Consider the following 25,354-nt stretch of genomic DNA (forward strand, 5'->3'; position numbering starts at 1 on the left):
CCACATATCTGCAGCAAGGAATTCCCAACAAACTCAAGCGGTGAGTCCCAATGGCCTAACCTCCAACATTCCACAGATGAAAACTGGGACATTTCTCACTCCTCAACTGACCCTCCTCAACACCCAATTTTTTGTCCCATCATGCTCAGGGGGAGACACCTGAGGTTTGCAATAAATCATATAAGGAACACCCTAAGTGAGCAATGCCTTTCTCACACACATCCAGTGAGGACTGAGCATGCTCAGTAGTGATGGTTGTCAGTTGTGAGCAGAAAGATGGAAATCTGAAGTGAGGTGAAATTTCCTAGAAGAGGGTGTGGCTAGAAATGAGGAAAAACAACAACACTCTGTTGCAGGTTTCCCTTTGCATTTCACTGCTGAACTAACCACCTTTTCTCCAATCTGCTGCAGTAACAAAACAAATGCTGGACTTCCAGTTTAAGCTGCACAAGAGTTTTATTCTGTAGAAGAACGTATTTTACAATACCATACAGCAAATGTCCTGATGATATATTCGTACATATGCACATTTTGGAGAACATTCTCGTTTATTTTGAAGTTCAGCTTGTGTCTAAAATCCTTTGTGATTTTAAAATGCACTTGCTCTGTTTTGTTTTGTTTTGTTTTGTTTTGTTTTGTTTTGTTTTGTTTTGTTTTGTTTTGTTTTGTTTTGTTTTGTTTTGAAGAGCCAGAGTTGTGGCTGAGCTGAGCTGAGAGCAGGCTGCAGGCTGAGAAGCTGAGCCAGAGCCATGCTTGATTTGTGTTTAATTCCTAGGCTTTGACTATGGGAGAAGCAAAACCTTTTGGGGAGTTAATGCTGTGAGCCCCTCCACCTTAGGCTCAGGTTATACATGTGTGCAAATAAATCATATATCCTGAATACACCACAATGTCCGCCATCCCTCAAAGTTAAGGAAACTCAACTTTGGCTAATCCCTCGCCTGGAACCTGTGGGATTTCTCACAGAGACTGGGGTGGCATGTGACAATTGCCATCTACATAGCACTTCAGAAACGGCAAAGCATTTCCCATACATTCTCTCAGATCAACCCTGTAAGACAGGGCAGCTTATTATCCTCATATTTTAGATGGGGTGAATGGGGGACAGGACTATGATGAAGAGAATTGTGGCTTGCCTAATTCCACGTTGTCAGTGGGTGCAATATTTTAATCAGTTGACTCTCTTATCCCCTACTCTATATCCTTTCTCCCATGTTACAAGGAACTTACAGAGGAGAAACTGGTCTTGATGCACTGGTGCATTTCTGTGAACTCAGCTTTTCATCTGTATAGAGGAGGCAGTCTTTTGTGGTTGTTGAATTACAACATCCCTGATAATAATAATAATTTATTATTTATAACCCGCCCATCTAGCAAGGTTTCCCCAGCCACTCTGGGCGGCTTCCAACAAAACACTAAAATACAATAACCTATTAAACATTAAAAGCTTCCCTAAACAGGGCTGCCTTCAGATGTCTTCTAAAAGTTTGGTAGTTATTTTTCTCTTTGACATCTGGTGGGAGGGCGTTCCACAGGGTGGATGCCACTACCGAGAAGGCCCTCTGCCTGGTTCCCTGTAACTTGGCTTCTCATAGCGAGGGGACCGCTAGAAGGCCCTCGGCGCTGGACCTCAGTGTCCGGGCAGAATGATGGAGGTGGTGACGCTCCTTCACGTATACTGGACCAAGTCCATTTAGGGCTTTAAAGGTCAGCACCAACACTTTGAATTGTGCTCGGAAACGTACTGGGAGCCAGTGTAGGTCTTTCAAGACTGGTGTTATATGGTCTCAGCGGCCGTTCCCAGTCACCAGTCTAGCTGCTGCATTCTGGATTAGTTGCAGTTTCCGGGTCACCTTCAAAGGTAGCCCCACATAGAGCGCATTGCAGTAGTCCAAGTCCTGACCATTGCCTATGCTAGCTGGGACTAAGGGGATTTTGAATCCAACAATATAATAAGTGCTACACGTACCCCCACTCCTGCAGCAGTCAATGGCTGCCGTGTCCATGGCACAAATGTGCAAATGTCTCAGGACAAAAGCATGGGGTGCATCAGGACAGAATGTCCTAATTTTGCACCAAGACACACTTCTGGGGCTTTTTGCTGCCTCTAACTCTCCCAGCCAGGAGCAATGGGGTGCTGTTCTTTGGATGAGCCCTAGAATTTCATTCCAATAATAGCCATGCATATTTTTTCCTGCACAAATATCTCATCTGAATGAGGTCTCTGTGTTGCAGATCTGAATAGTGTAGGTACCAAGAGAAGCAGGATAGCACCAAGGACCAAGATTTGGATCAATGACACACCGAAATCACTCCCTTAGCTTGAGCAATTGCACAAGTTCAAATGACAGAAAAAGGCCCAAGAAAGATTGCTCCTGAAAGTGCAAATGTATATGTATACAGATTTCAGTCCTAGAAATAAAAATAGCATTTATTCATTGGCTGGAGCAGGTGGTCAATGCAAACTTTACAGCTGATATCTGTTTTCTCCAAAGTTTCATCAGCAATGAATTAATCCACCAATTAATCCAATGTGGGCACCATATCAAACCCTCTGCTTAAGCCTGCTACATTCAACACTTTATGTGTGTTTTTTCCTTATGGTAACAAGCAAGTGGCGCTATTGCAAATTAACAGCAGACTTTTTCCGGTGGTTTTCAACTGAAAAGGATGTTCGGAGAGTTTCCAGGGTTGTCACTGTCTGGATGGATGGTGCTGCGCTAGGTCTTCTCTGGAGCATTCCACAGTAGACCTCCTTGGATTTCCTTCGGAAGTGTTTGCCTACCAGGACAAACAGAATTGGGTTAAGGCAGCTGTTGCTGAAGCTGCAGTAGGCGGCAATCTGGCTAGCCACATCATTGGCTTGTTCAGCCCCACAATCAAGAATAACCCCAGTGCGAATCAACGTATCCAAGAACGTGGTGATCTGGAAAGGAAGCCAGCAGACAATGAAGAGAAGAAGGACGAAGAGAACCAAGGCAGTGGCTTTTTTCTCTGTCTGGATAGCTCTGATCTTTTGAAATGTGCTGTTTTGTAAAGCATGGATGATTTGCACTGTGCAGTAGGTTATGATGCAGAGAGGCATCACAAAGCCCACTGTGTTCAGCAAAGTGTTTGTGATCACTGTCCATTGCACAATTGATGGATAATTCAGAATGCAGGCGGTGACATTGTTTTTTTCATCATCTTCCAATGCTCTAAAGAGGAGAGCAGGAGAGCTCAAGAACAGCGCAGAGACCCAAATGGCGAGGCAGTTCCACTTTGCACAAGAAGGCCGGCGCAGGCGTCCCAGAGACATTGTTTTCACCAAGGCCAGGTAGCGATCAATGCTCACCATCACCAGGAAGTAAATGCTGGAGTACAAGTTCATAGAAACGTTGGCATTGACGGCTTTGCAGAGGGGCAGCCCAAACACCCAATGGAAGTTACTGCTTATCGTGATTGCCCAGAAAGGCAAACCACAGAGGAGGAGGAGGTCAGCAGCTGCTAAGTTTGCCAAGTAAACTTCGGCCACCGTGCAGCGGCTCTTGTGGAAGCAAAAGACACTGAGGATAAAGATGTTCTCCACAATTCCCACCGTGGCAAGAAACCAGAGGAAGACTGGCTGGATGTCAAGTAGCCAGTTCCATTCCTGCGGCCAGCCGCAGGAGGAGTTATTTGTCGTGTTGTGGCTCACCCCAGAGTTCCAGGCAGTTGTGACATCATAAAGAGCTGTGTTGTTTTCGGCCATGACAGTGGTCCACGTGGGGGCTGGAAAACAAGGAGGTAAATTTAGACCAGTCTTTGGTGCAATATGCAGAAGCTCAATATGCAATTAAAAACCAAGGGCCAGATTTTTGAAGAAGAGGAGAAGAAGAGTTTGGATTTGATATCCCGCTTTATCACTACCCTAAGGAGTCTCAAAGCGGCTAACATTCTCCTTTCCCTTCCTCCCCCACAACAAACACTCTGTGAGGTGAGTGAGGCTGAGAGACTTCAAAGAAGTGTGACTGGTGCAAGGTCACCCAGCAGCTGCATGTGGAGGAGCGGGGAATCGAACCTGGTTCACCAGATTACGAGTCTACCACTCTTAACCACTACACCAAGCTGGCTTTTGAGGTGCATAATCAACTAGCAGGAGCCAGTGCAAGGATTTTCACCAGTGCAACAGGAGTCCTCCACACACACACCCCGCTGCACACACCTTGCACCACCCCCAATCTGCTGTGGAAGGCTAGGGGACCCCATCAGAACAGATTGAGGAAAGCGTTGCGTTACAGTCAGGCTGGGCAGTTCATTAAAAAGATGAAAAACTGCTGCTAAGATGAAAGATGCATTTTGTTGCTGGACTGCTAGCGCTGAGGCATTTGAGATTGATCAGGGTTTGTAGGCTAAGTCCCCACACGGTGATGTGTTGTGCATAGGTGACACACTCCCAGCCGGCAGTCAGTGTCGGAAAGGGACAGGCATCTATCAAAAAGAACACTGTGAACAAGCCTTGGGACTGTTGAATGATTACTTTAAATGTAAAGGTTCATCATTGTTCCACCTAATGTGTATGTCTTTAAGGGGCCAGAGCAAGGGCCAGAGCAAGATAACGAGACCCAGCTTTACAGCTGTGAAACATAGCAGGTGCTGCTGAGTTGCATTGATTAAGGTGTGTCAGCATTTGCATGGAGTATATAAGGAGCAGCACCTAGCTCTACCATTACCCTGGGGGTTGGGTTGGTGGTTGGGTCTGGTTTGTTGTTAATGTATTTAGTGTATAAGGAGTTTTTGTTTTTTGTAATTAAAACCTTGTTTAAGTTATTTTTGAGTCCCTTTTTAATGCATGGTCTCCCCAGCAAGCTCTCTGCAGCGCTACCATACTGCAAATAGCCAACAGGGACAACCTTTTTAAATGTACTGCAATGGCCTTGTTTAAGCAGGCTGGCTGGGGCTGATGGAAGCAACGGCTAACCGAGGGGTGGGAGAAACTAGCCCCTGCTGGCAGTTAAGGCCTGGGGGGGGGGCACAAAAATCACCTATGAGACTAATGGGGTGTATGATGTGTGGTGACGCACCACCACGGCCATAACGAGATCAAACGCGGGAGAAGTGGTTTTCAATTTGAACTTAGCCTGATCTTTTATTCCCCTTCCTTCCCTCCCCGTCCCCTTTTTATGAAGATTAGCTGCTCTGGGATCCCACAGCTAATTCTCCCCATGTCTCCTCACTGGCCCAAATAGGACTAATTTAGCCAGCTAGCCCTGGTGATTATCTAATGTTTATTGGATGGATTTCCCCCCAAATTGATTTTTGAATTCTGAATTTATTGTTATTCACGTTTTATATTGTATTTTATGCTGTTTTCTGTTGCATCAGTTAAGTGTTTTAAATTTGTTGCTAGCCGCCCTGAGCCCGATTTTCTGAACTGGGAAGGGCAGGGTATAAATAAAAAAATTATTATTATAATAATTTATTATGGTAAAGATGTGTGGTAAAGTGATGTTTTTTTCCAGGGGGAGGGCAGCAATACAGCTCCTTGCCAAGGGCACAAGGGACCCTAGGTATGTCTCTAGATGGGATTTGTAAAACAAAACATGCGGAAGCCACCATTTTCAGGAAGGCATGCTTGCGCATAGCTGTGAATCAAAAGCTGCTGTGCTACAACCATTTAGCTATCTATGCTGTCACTACTTCTTCCTTCTTTTGGGGAGTGAAACATCCCCCGGATGCTTGCTTTAGGTGGGAGAATGTTAAGTGGCCTTGAGGGCACTTCCTTTCCCAGAAGCCGGAAAGAGAGAGGCATTGCCAGGAAAAGTGAATAGCAGGCAGCCAAGTTTTGTGCCCAATTTTGGGTGCAATTCAGAGTTCTAGCCTTAAGCTTTAAAGTCCCAAACAACTGGGGTCCAGATTAGCAGTGGGCCAACTTCACCCATTTAATCCTGCCCATATGCTCCACCATCAGTTAGGTTGGAACACAAAATGGGCAGGGCCTTATTGATGGTGGCCCCAAAGCCACATAATTCCTTTCCAATGGACTTCTGGTTTGCACCTTCGATTGTGACATTTAGAAGTCTCTCCACTTCACAGCTGCCCAGAGCTGACAATTTCATACCTGCAAAGTGCCCCAGAAAAAAATGGGACGTCCTGTTTTTTCACAAAGGATAACTGCAGCCATTTTGGGTGCCACGATTTTGGGTTGCACTCTCATTCCGAAAAAGTGCTCCTGGTCAAAATAGTAAAGGAAGTTTCTGTTTGCTACCATGCTGCAGTCACATGTGCCTTAAAAAGTGGTATCAAAGGGTGTTCACAGTACCTTGAACCGATTACAGTGGTGCCTCGCAAGACGAAAAGAATCCGTTCCGCGATTCTCTTCGTCTAGCAGTTTTTTCGTCTTGCAAAGCAAGCCCATTGACGGCTTAGCGGATTAGCGCTATTAGCGGTTTAGCGGCTTTTAGCGGCTTATCAGCTTAGCGGATAAGCGGATAAGCGGCTTAGCAGCTTAGAAAAAGGGGGGGGAAGGGGGAAAATGTCGGAAAAACTCGCAAGACATTTCGTCTTCCGAAGCAAGCCCATAGGGAAATTCGTTTTGCGAAGCGCCTCCAAAACGGAAAACCCTTTCGTCTAGCGGGTTTTTCGTCTTGCGAGGCATTCGTCTTGTGGGGCACCACTGTATAAGTCTGTCTCTGCCGTTAACCAGACAGAAAAGAAAGTACGAGCAGACAGTTAAAAACTGACAGGCAGAGAGAGGTTTTAGGGAATCACACAGGCTATAAAAGAAACCAGAGAGGACAGATGCAAAGCAGGCAGGGTTACTCTGCTGCTGTTCATTATTGCATGGAAGAGAGAATTACAACAATTGCAGCATTCCTTGCCCTTATTTGACAAATTTCACCTGCTGAAATTCTGTCTTCTGCACAAATATTAAACGCACAGGATCCCAGGATCCCTTTGCATCTTGTCTCCTCCTAAAACAAACAGATTTACCCAAGCATGTAAACAGTCCCAGCAGCTCGCAACACCCCCCCCCCCCACACTTTTTTTTCTCCTAGTCAAATATTTCAATTTAATTCCTTTTGGTAACTGGAAAAACTTTGTGGATTTTTAAACAGTACATAAAACTAAGCGGCACATACTTCTTCTTTTTTAACGCTGCTTACTAAAACTAAAGCCAAAGAAACACATTGCATGTGATCTCTATTGATTTGGGGGCAACTAACAGTGGACAAGGGACGCGGGTGGTGCTGTGGGTAAAACCTCAGCGCCTAGGGCTTGCCGATCTCATGGTCAGCGGTTCGAATCCCCGTGGCGGGGTGAGCTCCCGTCTTTCGGTCCCAGCTCCTGCCCACCTAGCAGTTCGAAAGCACCTCCGGGTGCAAGTAGATAAATAGGTACCGCTTTATAGCAGGAAGGTAAACGGCTTTTCCGTGTGCTGTGCTGGTGCAGGCTCGCCAGAGCAGCTTCGTCACGCTGGCCACGTTACCCGGAAGTGTCTCCGGACAGCACTGGCTCACGGCCTCTTAAGCGAGATGGGCGCGCAACCCCAGAGCCGGACACGACTGGCCCGTACGGGCAGGGGTACCTTTACCTTTACCTTTAACAGTGGACAAATTTATTAGTAGCAAAACAAAGACAGCTGTCGTGTGCACGAGATGCTCTCCTCTCTCACCTATTTATGGCAACATAACAAGGACAAAGGAAATGGAAGGAGACTCCTTTGGCAGTTCCACACAGCCCAACTGCATCAACCACGTAATGGCAGGATGCTTTCACAACTACAGTAAATATACCAAGAATTGGGCGTGGGATGCAGTCCAGCATTCTGGAAAAGGGCAGGTTTGCCTGGACATTCCTGCACAGAGAACTGAAAACTCTTCACTGGAATGTTTTTGGTAGCTGAGGGATTTTCTCCCCTAAATACCTTTAGTTCTTCTGCATACCCCGGGGTTCCCCTAAGATACCCGATAGCTTATTTGTGTGCAAAGTGTGTTGGGTTCAACAAATGTGTCCCGTCAGTGCAAAGATTTCAGCTTGCATAATGGTGGTCTCTCCAGAGGCGAAGCTAGCCACTGTGCACCCAGGGGTGGGACCATGGGGAGGGGGGGAGCATCCAAGGGGGACACCGTGGCAAGTGTCCTGGGGGCAAGACACCCATGGGGGCAGAGAGAGCCACCCATGGGTGGTGGAGCAAGCTGCCCATGGCGGGCTGCTTCCTGGGGGGGGGAGTGGGAGGGAGCTGCACCACTTTCCCAGCAGCCTTCCTTCATAATAATAATAATAATAATAATAATTTATTTATACGCTGCCCATATGGCTGGGTTTCCCCAGCCACTCTGGGCAGTTTCCAACAGAACACTAAAATACAATAGTCTATTAAACATTAAAAGCTTCCCTAAACAGGGCTGCCTTCAGATGTCTTCTAAAAGTCTGGTAGTTGTTTTTCTCTTTGACATCTTGTGGGAGGGCGTTCCACAGAGCGGGTGCCACTACCGAGAAGGCCCTCTGCCTGGTTCCCTGTAACTTGGCTTCTTGCAGTGAGGGAACCACCAGAAGGCCCTCGGCACTGGACCTCAGTGTCCAGGCAGAAAGATGGGGGTGGAGATGCTCATTCCCTCTTCCTTTTGACAGCTCGGGGGAGGCTTCCCCCCGGAAGCAGCCCAGGAGCAGGGGGCAACGGTGCGCCGCCCCCCGTGACTCCCAAGCCTCCTCTGAGCTGTCAAAAAGAAGGGGGAAGGACGCTGGCAAAGTTGCGCAGCTCTGGCCCTTCCCTCAATGGCTCGGGGTAGGCTTGGGAGTCGTGGGTGGGCAGCACACCAAATGTCGCCTCCCTCAGTGATGGCACCCAGGGCAGACTGCCCCCCCTTCCTCTTCCCCTGGGTCTCTCCCTCCCCCATGCTCCCTCCCTCCCCCATGCTCCCTCCCTAAATCTGCTCCAGAGAGTTGGGGCAACAGATTTAGGGGACATGTGGGGGGAAAAGAGGGGGGACAACCTCTTGTTGCACAAGCTGAAATCCTTGCGCCGATTGAACATTCATGTACATGGGATACAACCTAAGGTTTTGGGAATGTAAGGATTGTTGCCCCAAGAATGAGTTTTTAATTCATAAGTATAGGATCAACCACATGTCCTCCATTTTGTTACTAATATAGATGACAAATCACCTCTCAGTTTCTATCATCTGTTGTTTCAACATGAGGATGGCTGAAGTGAATTAAGGAGTAACCAGTTTCCACACCAGCAAACAGATATTGCTTTTCTCATTCGATACTTGTCTTCTCTCGTGTCATTATGCCTTTTCCCTGTATGTGTTTATATTAAAATTGACAAACACAACCCCAAAAGAAGCAGTTAGAATATAAAAAAGCAAAACAAAACAAGCTGTCAGGGAAGGACTCCCAGGCTAACCCCTGTATGTTTACTCAACTCCAGCTGAGTTGTGAGGTTAGTTTTGTTCAGGGCAACCAAAAAAAGGTGCCGACAATGTTAAGTGGAGTGTTCCTGCCATTACATCATTTAATTTTACTGAGTCTATAAAAAGCCTGTCCTTTCAACCTTTTAGCAGGGGCAGTTACTGGCTGCTTGTAGTAACAAGTTTTGTGTGCCCAGGCGCCGAGGGCCCGCCGCCCTGACAAGACCACACAAGACAACGTTCTTCGGTTCAAATTAGGCCACCATTTTATTGATTCTGAGGGAAGGGGGTCCTACGGCATGCATACAACAAATAGGAGTGACCTCATCAGGATTGCTGGGACCCTGTGGCCCTAGCACCTGCCTGGGCAGAAGACCTTCTTGGACAGAAGCACCTTCTCCTGGGTCCCTTTAACAGGATACCCCGTTCCCTTGGAGAGGCAGGCAGAGGCCTACAACCTCCCCTCTGATCATGACTAAGGCTACACCCAATGCCTAATCTGCCCAAGTTGTGACAATTACTATGAGGAGGGCAAAACCCACAGACAGGCTCAATTAGTCTGAAGGATAAATTCCTCATCGGCCCAGAATACAGTGACAGGCAAAACCATAGCAAGGTGGTGGAGCTGAACGTGGCAGGAGTGCAGCTTAAATGGCCAACAGCTCCTCCTTTCTTGTGCTCGGCCTCCTTCTCCTACCACTGCCACCACCAGTGGATGCTTCTCCCATCTTTCCCTTATGTGACAGCAGCAGCAGGAGGAACCGTTGACTATTGAAGCCACGCCCATCTCCACAATCGGCCTCCTCTTTTTCCTACTGCTGCTGCCACTGGCTGGAGGCTGCTTCCTCGCTCTTTCTCCTCCATGGCAAAAGGAGGAGGCGCTGGCCACTGAAGCCCCTCCATGCTCAACTTTCTCTGACCCCTGATCGTTCTGTACATGAGGAGGTGGGGAATGAGCTGGGCTCCTGGGAGTTGGCACCTATGGATGCCTACAGGAGGGGGTTAGACAGATTCATGGAGGATAAGGAGATGGCTGCTTGCCAAGATAGCTGTGGTACCTCAGGTTACAGACGCTTCAGGTTACAGACTCGGCTAACCCAGAAATAGTACCTCAGGTTAAGAACTTTGCTTCAGGATGAGAACAGAAATCGTGTGGCCGCAGCAGGAGGCCCCATTAGCTAAAGTGGTACCTCAGGTTAAGAACAGGTTCAGGTTAAGAACAGATCTCCAGAAGGAATTAAGTTCTTAACTAGAGGTACCACTGTATCTCCATCTGGGAATGACAAATTCTGCTTGTGGGCTTCTCGGAGGCTTTTGGCTGGCCACTTTGAAAGCAGGATGTCAGACTAGGTGGGCTTTTGGCCTAATCTTGCAAGGCTCTTATGATATTCTTATAAATATTTAGCAAAGAATCCCAATAAAACTAGAGGGTTGCATGAAAAGAATGTCTCTGACCCTGTGTGATGCACTTATCCAGTAGCCCTCTTTGCTCTTTCTCATCTCATCTCATCATGGCGATTCCTTGTGAAAATAAATACTATTGCGGGTTTAATGAGAAGCAGAAGCTTCACCTGCTTAGAAAGAAGACACCTGGCAAGTGTGGGAGGATGTCAGAGCAGTTGTTTTCTCTTGCTTTCTCAAGGATGCACTGGATACTTCTTCATGATGAATATATGCACAAAAATGGCTATCTCCTAAACAAGGGTGAGAGTTAATGCCAAAGTACAGCCCGTGATTTATTTGTATGAATCACTTAGACCAGAGGTAGCTAACACATGACCCTTAAGATCTTGTTGAATTCCCAACTCCCACCTGCCCCATTGTACAAATCCAGCTTTGCTTTGCTAACTTTAGGCTAGGAATGTGACCGAGTCTTAAACCCATGGAATCAAACTGACAGATAAAGTCTTGTTCAGATGTCTGCTTAACCGACCCGGCATTGTGGGATGGTGTGACACTTAAAATGATCCTCACGCTATCCGGGGAAGTTTATTGTAGCCTGCCCCCAAATTGGCCAATTGTGGGAGGGCTACTTGACTGGCTCTGCCCCTGGGGGTGGACCAGACTGAGCTGTAGGTCTCACTCTGGTCCACTCTTGAGTATTTAAATCAGGCCAGGTTCCACCTCCTCGCGCAGCTCCTCGTCCCGTCATCCCTGGCCATGCATGCTGAGGCTGATAGGAGTTGTAGTTCAGCAATATCTGGAGGGCCAAAGGTCCCCAAACATGTCATAAGATTTAATCCTAGTAGTTCCTTAAAGGCTGCATGCATGCCTTTCATCGTGCCTTCACAGACCTTGCTAGCACAGATCCAGTCTGTATGTAATTAACAGGCTTCGCCTCACTGTTCTGTTTGTTTTTTGTTTCCTGGAGCCATGCCTAGCCATATGGGAGTCCCATTTATCATCACAACAGTTCTGAAAGCTGTTGTGGGGGAGGCAAAGGTCAGTGCACAATTGCGTGCCGACGGCAGCTCAGCCCATCAATACGCTGCACTTCCTGGCATCAGCTAACTGTGGAGGGGATTTCTTTCTGTCCACCTACAATTTTTTTTGGCCCGGATCCCCAGAAAGGAAGCAAGATTTAAAAACTGATCAAAGCATTCAGGCCAAACTGGACATTATGGGATATATCCGATAGTAGTTACATTGATTTTTTTTTTAAAGGAGTAACAGCAAAAGGTCACCCCAATTCTGAAATAAGACCATAATACAGGAGAAAATGGATCTAATCCCTTTCCCCTCTTGCCATTTGCCCTAAGAACTTACCACCTAAGCTGCTATAAAACCAAGAATAAATCTGCTACTTGCACCCACAATAGCCTCCTTTCCAGGGCAAATAGCAGGCTAGAGGGAGGAGGAGGTTAAATTTACAGTGGTACCTCAGGTTAAGTACTTAATTTGTTCCGGAGGTCCGTACTTAACCTGAAACTGTTCTTAACCTGAAGCACCACTTTAGCTAATGGGGCCTCCTGCTGCCGCCACGCTGCCGGAGCCTGATTTCTGTTCTTATCCTGAAGCAAAGTTCTTAACCTGAAGCACTATTTCTAGGTTAGCGGAGTGTGTAACCTGAAGCGTATGTAACCTGAAGCGTATGTAACCCGAGGTACCACTGTATCAGAGGAGTGCAAGAGCTTTGGATGAAGTGGGAGTAATGAGGTGATGTTGGCACATTTGCTATGATGCTTTGCCACAGCAAGGTGGGGGAGGGTGGTATCACAAGCTTGGAATATTACAACTTAAAAGGAGATTTGTGCTGACCCATCTCTCCCAGTTCTGTCTGCTCAGACTGGCATCAGCTCTCCAGGGAACTGAGCAGTCCTTTCCCAGCTACTTTTCAGCTGGAGATACCAGGGGCTGGACCAGGCATGCCCTGGATTCCTTGCATAGCTTTGCCGCTGCACTGTGGCTTCCTGTTAAATGCTACCTGTTGTTTATTTTCTGACGAGTGTTATTATGGTGTGGAATCAGATCCCCCTCACCTTCTCAAAAAAATAGCAATGCAGTTTTGTTCATTCTAATCAGGCCAGTATAGGAATGGAATGGATTTTGTTGACTTTCTTTCAGTGCATTTTTCTGGGAGCAATCTCATGGTTTGGTGCTTCAAATTTTCAGCTCCATTGCCTGTGCTTTTCTCTCAGCCACCGGCACAGACGTGAAGCCACAGGGCTTTTCGAGTGATAGATATCAGCATGTTTTCACTCGCTGATGGTCATTCTTTGGGGGCTAAGTAATGTGGATATAACTATAAACACCACAGTGTGAGATGTATCACTCTTCTTCCTCCCGCCTCGCTTACAAAAGGTTAACAAGGAATCGGAAGCATTGTGATGATCAGATAACCCAATACAGTGGTACCTCGGGTTGAGTACTTAATTCGTTCCGGAGATCTGTACTTAACCTGAAACTGTTCTTAACCTGAAGCACCACTTTAGCTAATGGGGCCTCCCGCTGCTGCTGTGCCGCCAGAGCACAATTTCTGTTCTCTTTTTTATTTTTATTTTTTTAAATGATATTTATTAAAAGTTTAAAGATTACAGAAAGAAGAAGAAAGAAAAAAAATTAAAAAAATTAAGCAAAACAAATCAATACACTACAATACACAAAAACAAACAAAAAAACCCAATACATCCAAAACAAAAATAAAAGCAAAAACAGTTAAGAACACACCCAATTTTTCCATTTCTTTGTCTTTCATTTACTTGTTTCATCAACCTCCTCACACCTCCCTTTTTTATATTCTAGTTATTAATTATTTCAGCAAATCCATTCTTATCTTAATTTATTTTATCCTTATCTTACCATTAATACCATAAAGCTTATTTGTACTTAACTCCTTATATCATTTCTACTAAAGCCATGTAATTTCATTCCAACGTTTTTCTAACACTTATTAATTTTACAATATTTCTATAAATAACTTTTAAACTTTTTTTCCAATCTTCTTCCACCGTCTCTTCTCCCTGGTCTCGGATTCTGCCAGTCCTTTCTGTCAATTCCATATGGTCCATCAGCCTGGTGATCTTCTGTCCGAGGCTCTTAACTCTTTTCCATGTCTCTTCTGCGGATCTTCTTCATATTTATACATACGCTTTACTTTATCTTCTGCTGATCTTGTTCTTAATTTCCTTCCTTTGGCGCTGAGGAGTAGATCTCGGGGAAGCTCCAACCTAACAATGTCTTTATTCCTTCTCAACAGGTCAGCCCATTCTTCGTAGTCAAAATTAAAGTCCAAAAGATATTTCAGGACATGTTTCAAAATCCCTCCAAAGCTGGAGGCCCCCACAACTCTGATCTCCTCCTGACCCAAATCCAAATCCCAAAAGCCAGAACATCCCTGTATAAGGGGATCTGTCCATCTTTCCTTCTCCAGTCCAAGCGAGGCTCCGATCCTCAAAATCTGACTTTCTCTAAATTCAGTCATAGAAGGCAACAACTTATATTCATCAAATTGCCTCTGTAAGGCTGGGGCTCTCTCCACTTGTATTACTTGAGGTTCAACAACCACTTCCTCCCTCGCCTTCTCCACAACTTGCCATGTCGTAGTTTCTGTATAGATGTTCACTTTTTGTCCCAAGTCAGTCACATCTTGTCCCAGATTATCAATTTTAATAATCATAACATCTGTCTTCTTATGAAGCTGATCCAATAAAGCACTTATCTTACAAAATGCAGTCACTAAAGCTTCTTCTGTCGACATTCTTACCTGTTCAAGGTCAATCCCTGATTCTCACGGTCTTTTATCTCTGCAGCTGGGAAATTCCCAAGATCCACTCCTGTAACAGTTTCAAAGACTCCCTCTAGAGGAAACAATTTCTATTTGTATCAATCCTTTTAAACGCAGATCCAGCAACAAAATTAGTTTCAATTTTCAGTTACTTTTGCTCCTTTTTGAGCGCAGAAGGAAACAATGGAAACAATATATTTCTCTTGTTTAGCTATCTGTCCACATAGGTTTTATTCACAGTCAATGAACTTTCCCAGAACATCACTTTTATTGGCAGCCCTTTTCCAGGTTCAAAACGGTGATAATTTATCTTTCTTCGCTCTCTCTCCTGCAGGCTTAGACGATCTAAAATTTCCCCCCTCTTCTCCTGCTTCCAAGGGGGGTTTAACAATTTTAGCCGATGGAAATTTAATTTTTACAAAAGACTTTCCAAGACTTTAGCTTGCAACCTCTTTGCTTTAGTCTATTTACAAAAAGGGGACGCAGACTTCCTGTTTAAAACCTCCCCCGTTCGATGCCAAATTAAGACGTTTAAAAATCCAATTTTCCGTTCTACTCACAGGTAGTTGTTTCAAGATCAAATTGTCCACAGGAAAAAGTCAGCGCTCTCCGGCAACAGCAATGCGGCTTCACTCCATGAAAAAAGCAGTCGATTCAAAGCACCGCGCCACTCACCCCACGTCGCTCCGGATCCCCGAAACGGGTTTCCCCGCGAGTAGGGGAGGCGCAAAAGGTGCCAGCCGAATCCCACATCCACAGGCTTCTCCCGCCTGTGGTTTTTAGTGGGTCTCCGCCTTCGCCGTGGCGGTCAGACCCTAAAATCCACGGAACAAGTTCCTCCCGATCAGAGGAATTCAGCCATTGCCGGAGGCGCTAACCCGGAAGTCCACAATTTCTGTTCTCAACCTGAAGCAAAGTTCTTAACCTGAAGCACTATTTCTGGGTTAACAGAGTCTGTAACCTGAAGCGTATGTAACCTGAAGCGTATGTAACCCGAGGTACCACTGTATCTGTCTGAGAACAGGTCAAATCTTCTCGTGCCAATTCCATTCAATTTAGCAACCTATTTCTAGGAGCTGTGTATTTCCCCATAGTAGTTCAGGCTGGTCCAGGGGATTAACCCACAGCAGGTATCCCTAAGGTAAGATGGCGCCACAGAAAGTATCAAGTAAGTAACTCAGATAAAGTTTGGCAGTAAAAACTTGGCCTTATCTATTATTACTTGATTAGGATGCCTCTTTATTGACCCACAACAAACATGTCTGACACACAGAGACCTTGGGATAACAAAAATGTTACTATGCTACTGAATTGAACCCAGTGCTAGATTTACATATAAGCTAAACAAGCTACAGCTTAGGGCCCCACTCTCTTGGGGTGCCCCCCAAAAAATTAAAGGAAAAAAAACGCCGGATGTACATTTCCAAATATAAGTTAAAAAACAAATAAAACCTACATACAGCAAAAGTGTTTTGTGTTGTGTAGGCTCCTATGGTGTAAGTAATGGGCCCTGCCTGCTAGCCTGCTCCCTAAAATGTCACTGGTAATTATTTCACTATTAATATTCTTCTTCTTAATTGTATTAATATACTTCTTAATTGTATATCAGTTCAATAATTACTTTGATAAAATACATATTTTGTTATGTGCAAATGGCTTTAGATACCTATTAGGTCCATAAATTACCATATAGCATATATTCAAACACACACAAAAAAGCGACAATTTGTTGTTGACAAAGGACAGCTGGACATATAAAGGGCCTCATTACCTTTAGTAGCTTAGGGCCTCATCAAACCTAAATCCGGCCTTGATTGAACCTTAAGAGCATTATTTAGGCAAAATAAGGAAGGCAGGGAAGAGCTACTGTGGGGAAAACATATGGGATTCACTGAACGGGGGGGAAACAGAATTGGATCATCTGTCCTAGGTGGATAAGAACTGATGTTGCAGTTGAAACACTAAAGTTGTGGCAGGCCCTGACTGTAGAAGAATAAAATTATGAAGGAATTAAAGAATTAAAGAAGGTTGAAATGGGCGTGAGAAAGAATGAGCAAGTGAAGGTTGGAATTTGAAGATTGTGTTTGCAAGATAACTGTGAGAAAAGGACCAAACAACATGTGTGCAGTCGCGATTACTTTCAAGGTTAAGGGCAAGGGAAGGCAGTAAAGATAAGAAAGTAGAAGCTAGCTAGTTATGACAAGATAAGGGAGTTATTAACAGAGTGGTTACAGTTTCACCAATTAAATGATATTTTTAAGATGGATAACAAGAACGGCTTTAGTTAAAGAGTGGTTAGAAAATAACATTAAATTGTTGCCGAAAATGTACAGTTTGCCTGGACGCTGAGGTCCAGCGCCGAGGGCCTTCTGGCAGTTCCCTCATTGCGAGAAGCAAAGCTACAGGGAACCAGGCAGAGGGCCTTCTCGGTAGTGGCACCCGCCCTGTGGAACGCCCTCCCATCAGATGTCAAAGCGATAAATAACTACCTGACATTCAGAAGACATCTTAAGGCAGTCCTGTTCAGGGAAGTTTTTAATCTGTGATATTTTAGTGTATTTTTGGTTTTTATGGAAGCCGCCCAGAGTGGCTGGGGAAACCCAGCCAGATGGGCGGGGTACAAATAATAAATTATTATATTATTATTATACGAAAGATGAACAGGTTAAATCTGTAATGATACACTGGGCAAAGGATTTGGGACATAATATCCAGATGGCAGACTGGGAAAGGTTATGGAAAACAGATTTGAAATTTGTGGCATGTTGTACGCTGAAAGAAAATTATATGAAAATGATGTACCGGTGGTATTTGACTCCTAGTAAGTTAGCAAGAATGTATAGAACTAGTACAAATACATGCTGGAAATGTAAAAAAAGGGAAGATACCAGTGGTCAGGGATGATGGGAATTGTAGTCCCAAAACATCTGGAGGACTGAGTTTGCCTTTGCCTGGTTTAGATAATCTTAAGGGTTGACGAGATTCATAGTGCTCCCAAGGTGCCTTTTCTTAGCACAATGCTTTCCAGGTATTGTGGGACAACACCTGCCATCATCCCTGGCCATGCTTGCTGAGGCTCCGCAGTTCTGATGTAGACAATATTGGACTACATGTACCACTAGATTTATTCAGTATAAAGGCAATCCTACAATCAGGTTATTGAAGGCCTGTAGGTCAGAATGCAACACCATTCACTATTTTGCAGCAAGGATTTCAGAAACCTCTAAGAAAAATAAAGGAGCCTATGCTTCAAACTAGGTTGTTTATGTTTCTGGGTCTTTTCTGGGGTTGTTTTTTTAAAAGAAGAAAACAGTCTTGATCCTAATGGAAAGCAACATCAGCTTCATCTGATGAAAATAATTCCTGATCTCTTTTTAACAAGCAGAATAGTTTTTGCCTGCATCAGGAAAGAAGCAGTAAACTGCAGAGATGCCACTGGCATCGTCTGATGAAGCTGCCATGCAACTAGCTCAAAAGATAAATTGAATACTGTAGGCAGTGGGTTTCTTGTACAATACAATTATGTGGCCATCCAAATGACCACATAACGTACCTTTCTGACAGTGTGCCAGAAAAATGTCTGTCTGCGCCGGAGATCTTTATCAAAGAGGGCAATTTCCCCTGTGACTTGTAGGACTTGTCTGCCTGCCATTTTGCTTCCCTTCACGTCATCCAATTTAATATATTTCTAATGTCTGGTGGAGCGGGGAGTGTCCAAAGGCAGAGGCAGTTCACTCACCCTTTGCAGATACCAAGGATAAGGAAATAAGGAGAGCCCTGTTGGATTAGACCAAAGGCCTGCCTAGCATCATCTTTCCTGCAGTGGCCAACTAGATGCTTCTGGGAAGCCCACAAAGATGATGGGAAGACAACAGCCCTCTCCTGCTGTTGTTCCCCAGCAGGCTGCCTCTGATACTTCAGGAAGTACATAGTCATCCTTATAACCTTGCCCTCCATACATTTGTTTCATCGCCTAGTGAAGCCATATACTGTATTTTTCCATCTATAAGATGCCCCCTATTTTGGGGGGCTCAGATTTAAGAAAATGGGGGGAGGTAGCACAGAGTATAAGACGCCCCCTAATTTTTGACATTATTTTTTAGGGAAAAAACCTAGTCTTATACACGGGAAAATACGGTAACTTGGTGGCTTCACTTGATAGAGCTGGATTTGACCCCTGCCCTAATACAAACGAGAATGAATGAATGTGTGTGTGTATCTTCCTATATACATAAAAATGTAAGGCTGTCATCACGCATGCCCCATTGGAGGCTTTGTAGTGCCACATCACAATCCTGGATTTGCATGAAGAAATCAGGCTGGGAAGCTGAAAAGCGAACTTAGTTGGGTGGGAAGGGAAAGTTCTAGGGATTTAATTGGGGGGGGGAGTGGCAGGAGAGTTGGTGAATGGAATGAGCTCCAAGTTTCACAGATGGATAGCAACACATATGTGTCCTGACTGCATGTAACACTAAGCGAAGCCACTGCCATTTTCCTTAAGTCTCAATTTTTCTCAAATGTCAGGGCCTACTATAGTTACCCTGCAGATTTTTTTAATCAACAGGAGGGGCAGATAATTATCAAGACTATAGCAGTTGAGGAGTGAGATTTACCTATTTCCTCCTGAGGAAGTAAATACAAAGTATCATCCCTGTAAAGGAGGCCAAACAGAAACAAGGACTGTAAAGCACTTTGTACTGTAAAACATGCTTTAGAAACAGTCCATGATAAAGACACGCTCTGAAGGTTTAAAAAACATGCTTTTTCAAGAGTGAGCTGAGTAAAAAAGAATGGAAAAAAGCAACTTGGGGCTTTGTTTTTTAATACTTAGAACCAGTGCGACTTTTCTAGAAAAAGAGGTGCCGGAACTCAGCATGAACACCTCCCTCATTCTCCTAGAATGGCAATGGTGCCCACCTGAGAGGTGCCAGAACAGAGTGAAGCAACTTATGGATGGTGCTTCACATATTAGGCTTCTCATTACAAGCTAAGCTGTTAATCACCAGCTTCATAGGAGGAATGAGCTATGCCGAGGTTCAGGGGAACTCATCATTTTCTCTTTTGCAGGATACACCACTTTATTGCCTGAAATTGGCAGGGAGCGTGCCCCTTCTCAGTGCAGTTTTGTGAGCATTTTCCCCAGTGTGGCAGGCTGTTCCTCCCCAAATAAGTGCTACTTGATAAGTCATCACATGAAATTAAAAGCCAGAGATAGGAAAATCTCCTTCAGGAGGTGGAGAATGGAGTGGTCAGGTAGACAAAGCAGAATTTTCTGGTTACAACTTGCATTCTTCTGCCAGAGAGATGCAGCTTGTGGCAAAAAGCAGAACAAACATCTGCCTCTTGTTTCCTGCCTAAAGTCACACACACCAGCCTGTAAAAGTCTCTAAGAGAAAGAATGTTGTCTGTCCTTTGACATCTTCCACTGGCCAGCATTAACCAGAGGGGCTCTATTGTATTCAGCTCCCATTAGTAATCTCAAGGAGAAGGTTACATTCATTGGTTTACACAGGTGTGAAGCCTGGTTATGGCTCAGAGGCTTCAGCCCTGGAAGCACCTCAACTCCAAAACAAACTTTCTGAGCAAAACTCCCAATGTTTTCTGCTAAAGAGCCAAGACAATGGTTTGGGTTCTACACTCAGATAATATTACATTGCCTCCCATTAGCAGTCCACACTCTCCAAAGAGCCTAAAGTTGGAATCTAGGGAAAGTATTTGGACACATCTGCCAAGGGGTGGTGTTGACCATTTTTTGTATTTTTCTCGTGTCTTTAATAGCTGCTTGATGTGCACATATCACCAAGTAAGAATGTTTATGTCCATGCATTTAGAAGCTTCATGTGCTGATTTCTGCATGTCAAGCTGCTGTTAAGGGCATAAGAGCGAAGTAAACCAGATTTTCTTTTTTCACTGGTGAATGCTACCTAGGTCAGGTGAAAGACTGGCTCACTTGTAAGCATAATTGATTATATTTTCAGTTACTTCCAGAATGCAAACATTTGATTGAAGGTGCTTAAGGTCACCATGACATCATTTGTTTGGCATGGAGGAGAAAGGAATGGAGATGTCTCATCAACAAGTTTCTTTGGAGAGGCTTCTTGGATGCTGTAGAGACTTGACTGCTTCCAAACTGGCCATTTGGGGGTGGCAGCAATGCGGGTGGCAGCCGGGGGGGGGGGGGAGAGAACCATGCTAGATTCACATACTTTTCATGAGGCAATTGCAAGGTCACAAGGTGGTTAGATTGGTCTCAACTAGGGCCAGGGCCTTTTCAGTACTGGCCCCGACTTGGTGGAATGTTTTGTCACAAGAGACTAGGGCCCTGCAGGACTTGACATCTTTCTGCAGGGCCTGCAAGACAGAGATGTTCCGCCTGGCCTTTGGTTTGGACTCAGTCTGACCCTTATGTTTCCCTCCCCTTATGGTCTTGATTTATCGGCTACTTTTAAAATGAGGCTGCAATTTAAATTGCATTTTAATCTGTATTTTAAATTGGTTTTTTTCCTTTTTTTCTTTTTCCCCTATCATGTTTTTTACTGTGATTTTATTGGTGTTAGCCGCTCTGAGCCCGGCTCTGGTCGGGGAGGGCGGGGTATAAATAAATTTTTATTATTATTAATAATAATAATAATAATAATTTTTATTTATATCCCACCCTCCCCAGCCGAAGCCGGGCTCAGGGCGGCTAACAACACTAAAACAGTACATTATTATTATTATTATTATTATTATTATTATTATTATTATTACAAAACATTCTGCTCCCATGTTTTCCCTGCTCAACTTCTGGGTTCCCCCTGACCCCCAGGCTCAGAAAATCCAACTTTTTATTATTATTTTACAGAGTGAAACACCTGGTAGAAGCTCTCATTATTGTAAGATCATTTACCCCAATATCATTAATCTCAGCAAGGCGCTAAGTAAGCTCAGCAGCACTCAGCCTGCTCATTGATCAGCCAACTGAAGTGAATGAGCTACTTTTGCTGGAGACAATGTCCTTGAGTTTGCGTAATCCCTACCACCTGTCTCAGTACAGTGGTACCTCAGGTTACAGACGCTTCAGGTTACAGACTCTGCTAACCCAGAAATAGTACCTGGGTTAAGAACTTTGCTTCAGGATGAGAACAGAAATCGTGCTCTGGCGGCGCGGTGGTAGCGGGAGGCCCCATTAGCTAAAGTGGTACCTCAGGTTAAGAACAGGTTCAGGTTAAGAACGGACCTCCAGAAGGAATTAAGTTCTTAACCCGAGGTACTACTGTATCTTGCATTGCTGGGATGTTAAAGTAGACTTGTTGGCACTAATTTCACTGAATGCTCTTAGGCCTGCTGGCGTTTCCACACTTGAGAACATAGGAAGTGCTCTTCCTTATCATTACATCTTCACATCTGGGATTAAGAGAAGAGGCTTCCAGGGCACAACCCGAGGTTTCCAAAACAGCACTTTTTGCCTCCTGTGTTTATGAAACATGTTTTTGCTGATTGCGTCAAGTGTTCCTGCTGCAGGCGTTTTAAGATCAGAGGGGAAAGGAAATTACCGGGGTATCTAAAGGGCAGTAACTGAGTTGCCCATTCTGTGGTCTGAGGCTTGTGATGACTTTGGAAAGTGCTTTAATTTTAACTACCGTATTTTTCGCCCTATAGGACACACTTTTCCCCCTCCAAAAATGAAGGGGAAATGTGTGTGCGTCCTATGGGGTGAATGCAGGCTTTCGCTGAAGCCTGGAGAGCGAGAGGCGTCGGTGCGCACCGATCCCTCTCGCTCTCCAGGCTTCTGGAAGCTATCCGCAAGCCTGGGGAGCCCGGCGGGAACTCCGCAAGGCTTGCAAGGCTTGCGGATAGCAGCCTGTTCTGGGGGCTGGGGTCGGGGAAAGCTCGGGCTTCCCCCGCCCCCAGCCCCGCAAGCAAGCTCTCGGACCCCCAGCCCCTAGGCTAAAAACGAAGCCAGGACAGCGAGCGGGATCCATCCCTCTTGCTGTCATGGCTTCTTTGCTCTTTGGGGATGGGCGGGGGGCATAATAATTTTTTTTCTTTATTCCCCCACCCCAAAATAAGTGCATCCTATGGGCCGGTGCGCCCTATAGGGCAAAAAATACAGTATGCTTTATGCCATGGGTAGGCAAACTGAGGCCCTGGGGCCAGATCTGGCCCAATCGCTTTCTAAATCCGGCCCGCAGATGGTCTCCCTGCTGAAAAAGTTTGCTAACCCCTGCTTTTTGCAGTAGTTTAATTGCATTACAGAGGTACCTCTGGATGCGAACAGGATCCATTCTGGAGCCACGTTCACATCCTGAAGCGAATGTAACACGTGACTGCACGACTGCACATGCGCAGGTCGTGTTTCACCATTTCCATGCATGTGTGTGACGTCATTTTGAGCGTCTGCACATGCGCGAGTGGCGTGGCATGGGGGGTGCAGGTGGGGCCGGTCGCACCGGGCGCAACATCTGGTGGTTAGGGTTAGGGGGCGCAAATCCACGGGTTAGGGGGTGCAAATCCATGGGTTAGGGGGCACAAATTACTTGCCTTGCCCTGGGTGCTGACAACCCATGCTACACGTTCCATTACTTCCAGGTCGCTGCGGAGCACAACCTGAAAATGCTTAACCTGAAGCGTATTCATCCTGAGGTATGACTGTATAGTACTTGCAAATTCTCATTGTGAACTGCTCTGGGATACATTTGTATGGGTAGTATACAAATGGGACTGAAATAAGAACACAGCTCAAGTGAGCCCACCTACAGGAAGTGGAAGCAAGGCCTAATGGCAGGTGCCTCAGCAGTCTTTGGAAACTAACAAAATCAGAAAACATCCACCATTAGGACTGGGCAAATCTGTCAATTTCAGTTGCTCTCCGTTTCTCATTTTTCCACTATTCAGTGCTCCACATTTCTACATCTGTTTGTGATATATATTACAAACTGATGCAGAAATGTGGAGAACTGAACACACACAATTTATTCAATTTATATACCACCCTTTATCAAAAGATCTCAGGACAGTGTACAGCTCTCTCTCTCTCTCTCTCTCTCTCTCTCTCTCTCTCTCCATTGACATTTCAATGGAAGTTTCTCACAATATATAAATTTTAAAATTAAATTTTGCCTTATATACATTTTTGCAAAGAAATTTTCCCTAATATAATGTACTTTTGTTTATTAATATTTTCCCTACTATTTTTTATTTTTATGCACATTTTATCTTAGTATATGCATTTTTATACACACTACTTGGCTGGAGACCTGCACTGCAAAATTCACCGACGTGGAAATTTCGAAAGACGGTTGTGTTTCAATTTATGTATTGGTTTGGAATGTGCAAGTTAAGTAGCTTTGCCTTTAAGGGTGAAGTGAAACAATTTCCCCCCTACCCCTGCCCACAGTTTCCATGTGGTTTAAAAATTACCTTTGGAAATTTGAATAAAAGTGGGTTTTTGCAGCTTAAAAAAACCAAAACCTTTGGGAAGAGATAACTAAATATAAGGACCATATCTCAGTGGCATGGACCATGTCTCACATGTTTTGCAGACACAGAGCAGTATCCAGCTAACTCATTCATTCAATGGAAGAGTTTCCACTTGTACAATGGAACTTCCCCCACTCGTCTCCCTGTCCTCTGCTGTAGAAGGTTGGAGGAACTCGCAGGACAAATGTTGCTTTGTTGTGCAAGTTGAAATGCTTGTACTGATGGATTAGGTGGATACCACCTAATCTCCTAACTTCACTGCCCTGGTATCTTCAACTAGGACAATGAAAGTCCCATCTGAAGCCCTGGAGAACCACAGCCAGTCAATGCAGACAGTGTTGAGTTAGGTGCAGCAATGTTCTGGCCTGGTATAAGGCTGCCACTTGTATTCCAGTGAGAGTTGAGGTCAATTGAAACGGTCCTTCTTCTCATCAACTGTCTGATTCCAGAATCTCCCAGTTGGGACCAGTAGAATGGACCACCTTGGAAGGTGGTGAACCCTCCACCACTGGAGGTTTTTAAGCAGAGGTTGGATTTTAAATGGAATTCTTTAGCTGTGATTGTTGCTTTTCAGGGGATTGGACTAACTCTACAGTTCTATGATCCTTTTCGTAATCAAGCTTGAGCACATCTCCCATACTCCCAATAGAAGACAAAGCTGCCAGGAAAACAAACCCTATCTATTTCTTCCTGCAGATTCCCTCAGGAAAGAGAAGCTTTTACGTAGGAGTTTTTCCCTTACATAAAAGGTTATTTGCAGCTTAATAGGTTCTTTGCAGCTGAACATGCATTAGAGATTTAATGGGGTATTTATGCCCACCCACACTAGGCCAGCCAAAGACATTTCAGTACCTGAAGCGGACCTCCAAAATGATGCCTCCCCACCAAAGAACATGAGGGGCAGGGAAGATCTACATCAGGAACAGAGAAGAGATTGACATCAGGATCTGCTGCCCACAGTGGACCCTGTTGCCTGAGGTGGTTGCTTCATCTTGTCTCATGGGCCCTGTGTCCCCCTCTTTCCATTTCTTTATATCAGTGTGGGATTTTTGTTCGTTTGATTTTGTTTTCCCTTCTAGCAATTAAAAACTGGAGTAGAGAACCTGTGGCCCTCTGTTGGACTACAATGCCTACCATTCTGACAATTGACCATGCTGGTGGGAGCTGGAGTTCAACAACATCTGGAGGGCCACAGGTTCTCCATCTTTTAAGGAAATGCTACTTTGCATGGGACGTGGGTGGCACTGTGGGTTAAACCACAGAGCCTAGGACTTCCCAATCAGAAAGTTGGCAG

General features: G+C 45.0%; 1 protein-coding gene across 3 annotated transcripts in view; it reads right to left on the reverse strand.

The window, feature by feature from the left end:
* Positions 1-437: 437 nt before the first annotated feature.
* BDKRB2 (bradykinin receptor B2) overlaps positions 438-25,354 on the reverse strand; it is a 28,029-nt gene continuing 3,112 nt past the window's right edge. The window contains exons 2-3 of one of the 3 annotated variants that reach the window (XM_079949351.1): positions 10,946-11,068; positions 438-3,750 (exon numbers count right to left, since the gene is read on the reverse strand). In XM_079949351.1, the coding sequence (XP_079805477.1) occupies positions 2,621-3,730 (1,110 nt within the window). In that variant the 5' untranslated portion in view covers positions 3,731-3,750; positions 10,946-11,068 and the 3' untranslated portion in view covers positions 438-2,620. Of the gene's footprint in view, positions 3,751-10,945; positions 11,069-24,902; positions 24,977-25,354 lie in introns of those variants that run through there. The other 2 variants (XM_079949352.1, XM_079949350.1) reach the window with 2 other exon arrangements.

This window comes from Podarcis cretensis (assembly GCF_951804945.1).
Source record: "Podarcis cretensis genome assembly, chromosome: 1".
Taxonomy (NCBI): Eukaryota; Metazoa; Chordata; class Lepidosauria; order Squamata; family Lacertidae; genus Podarcis; species Podarcis cretensis.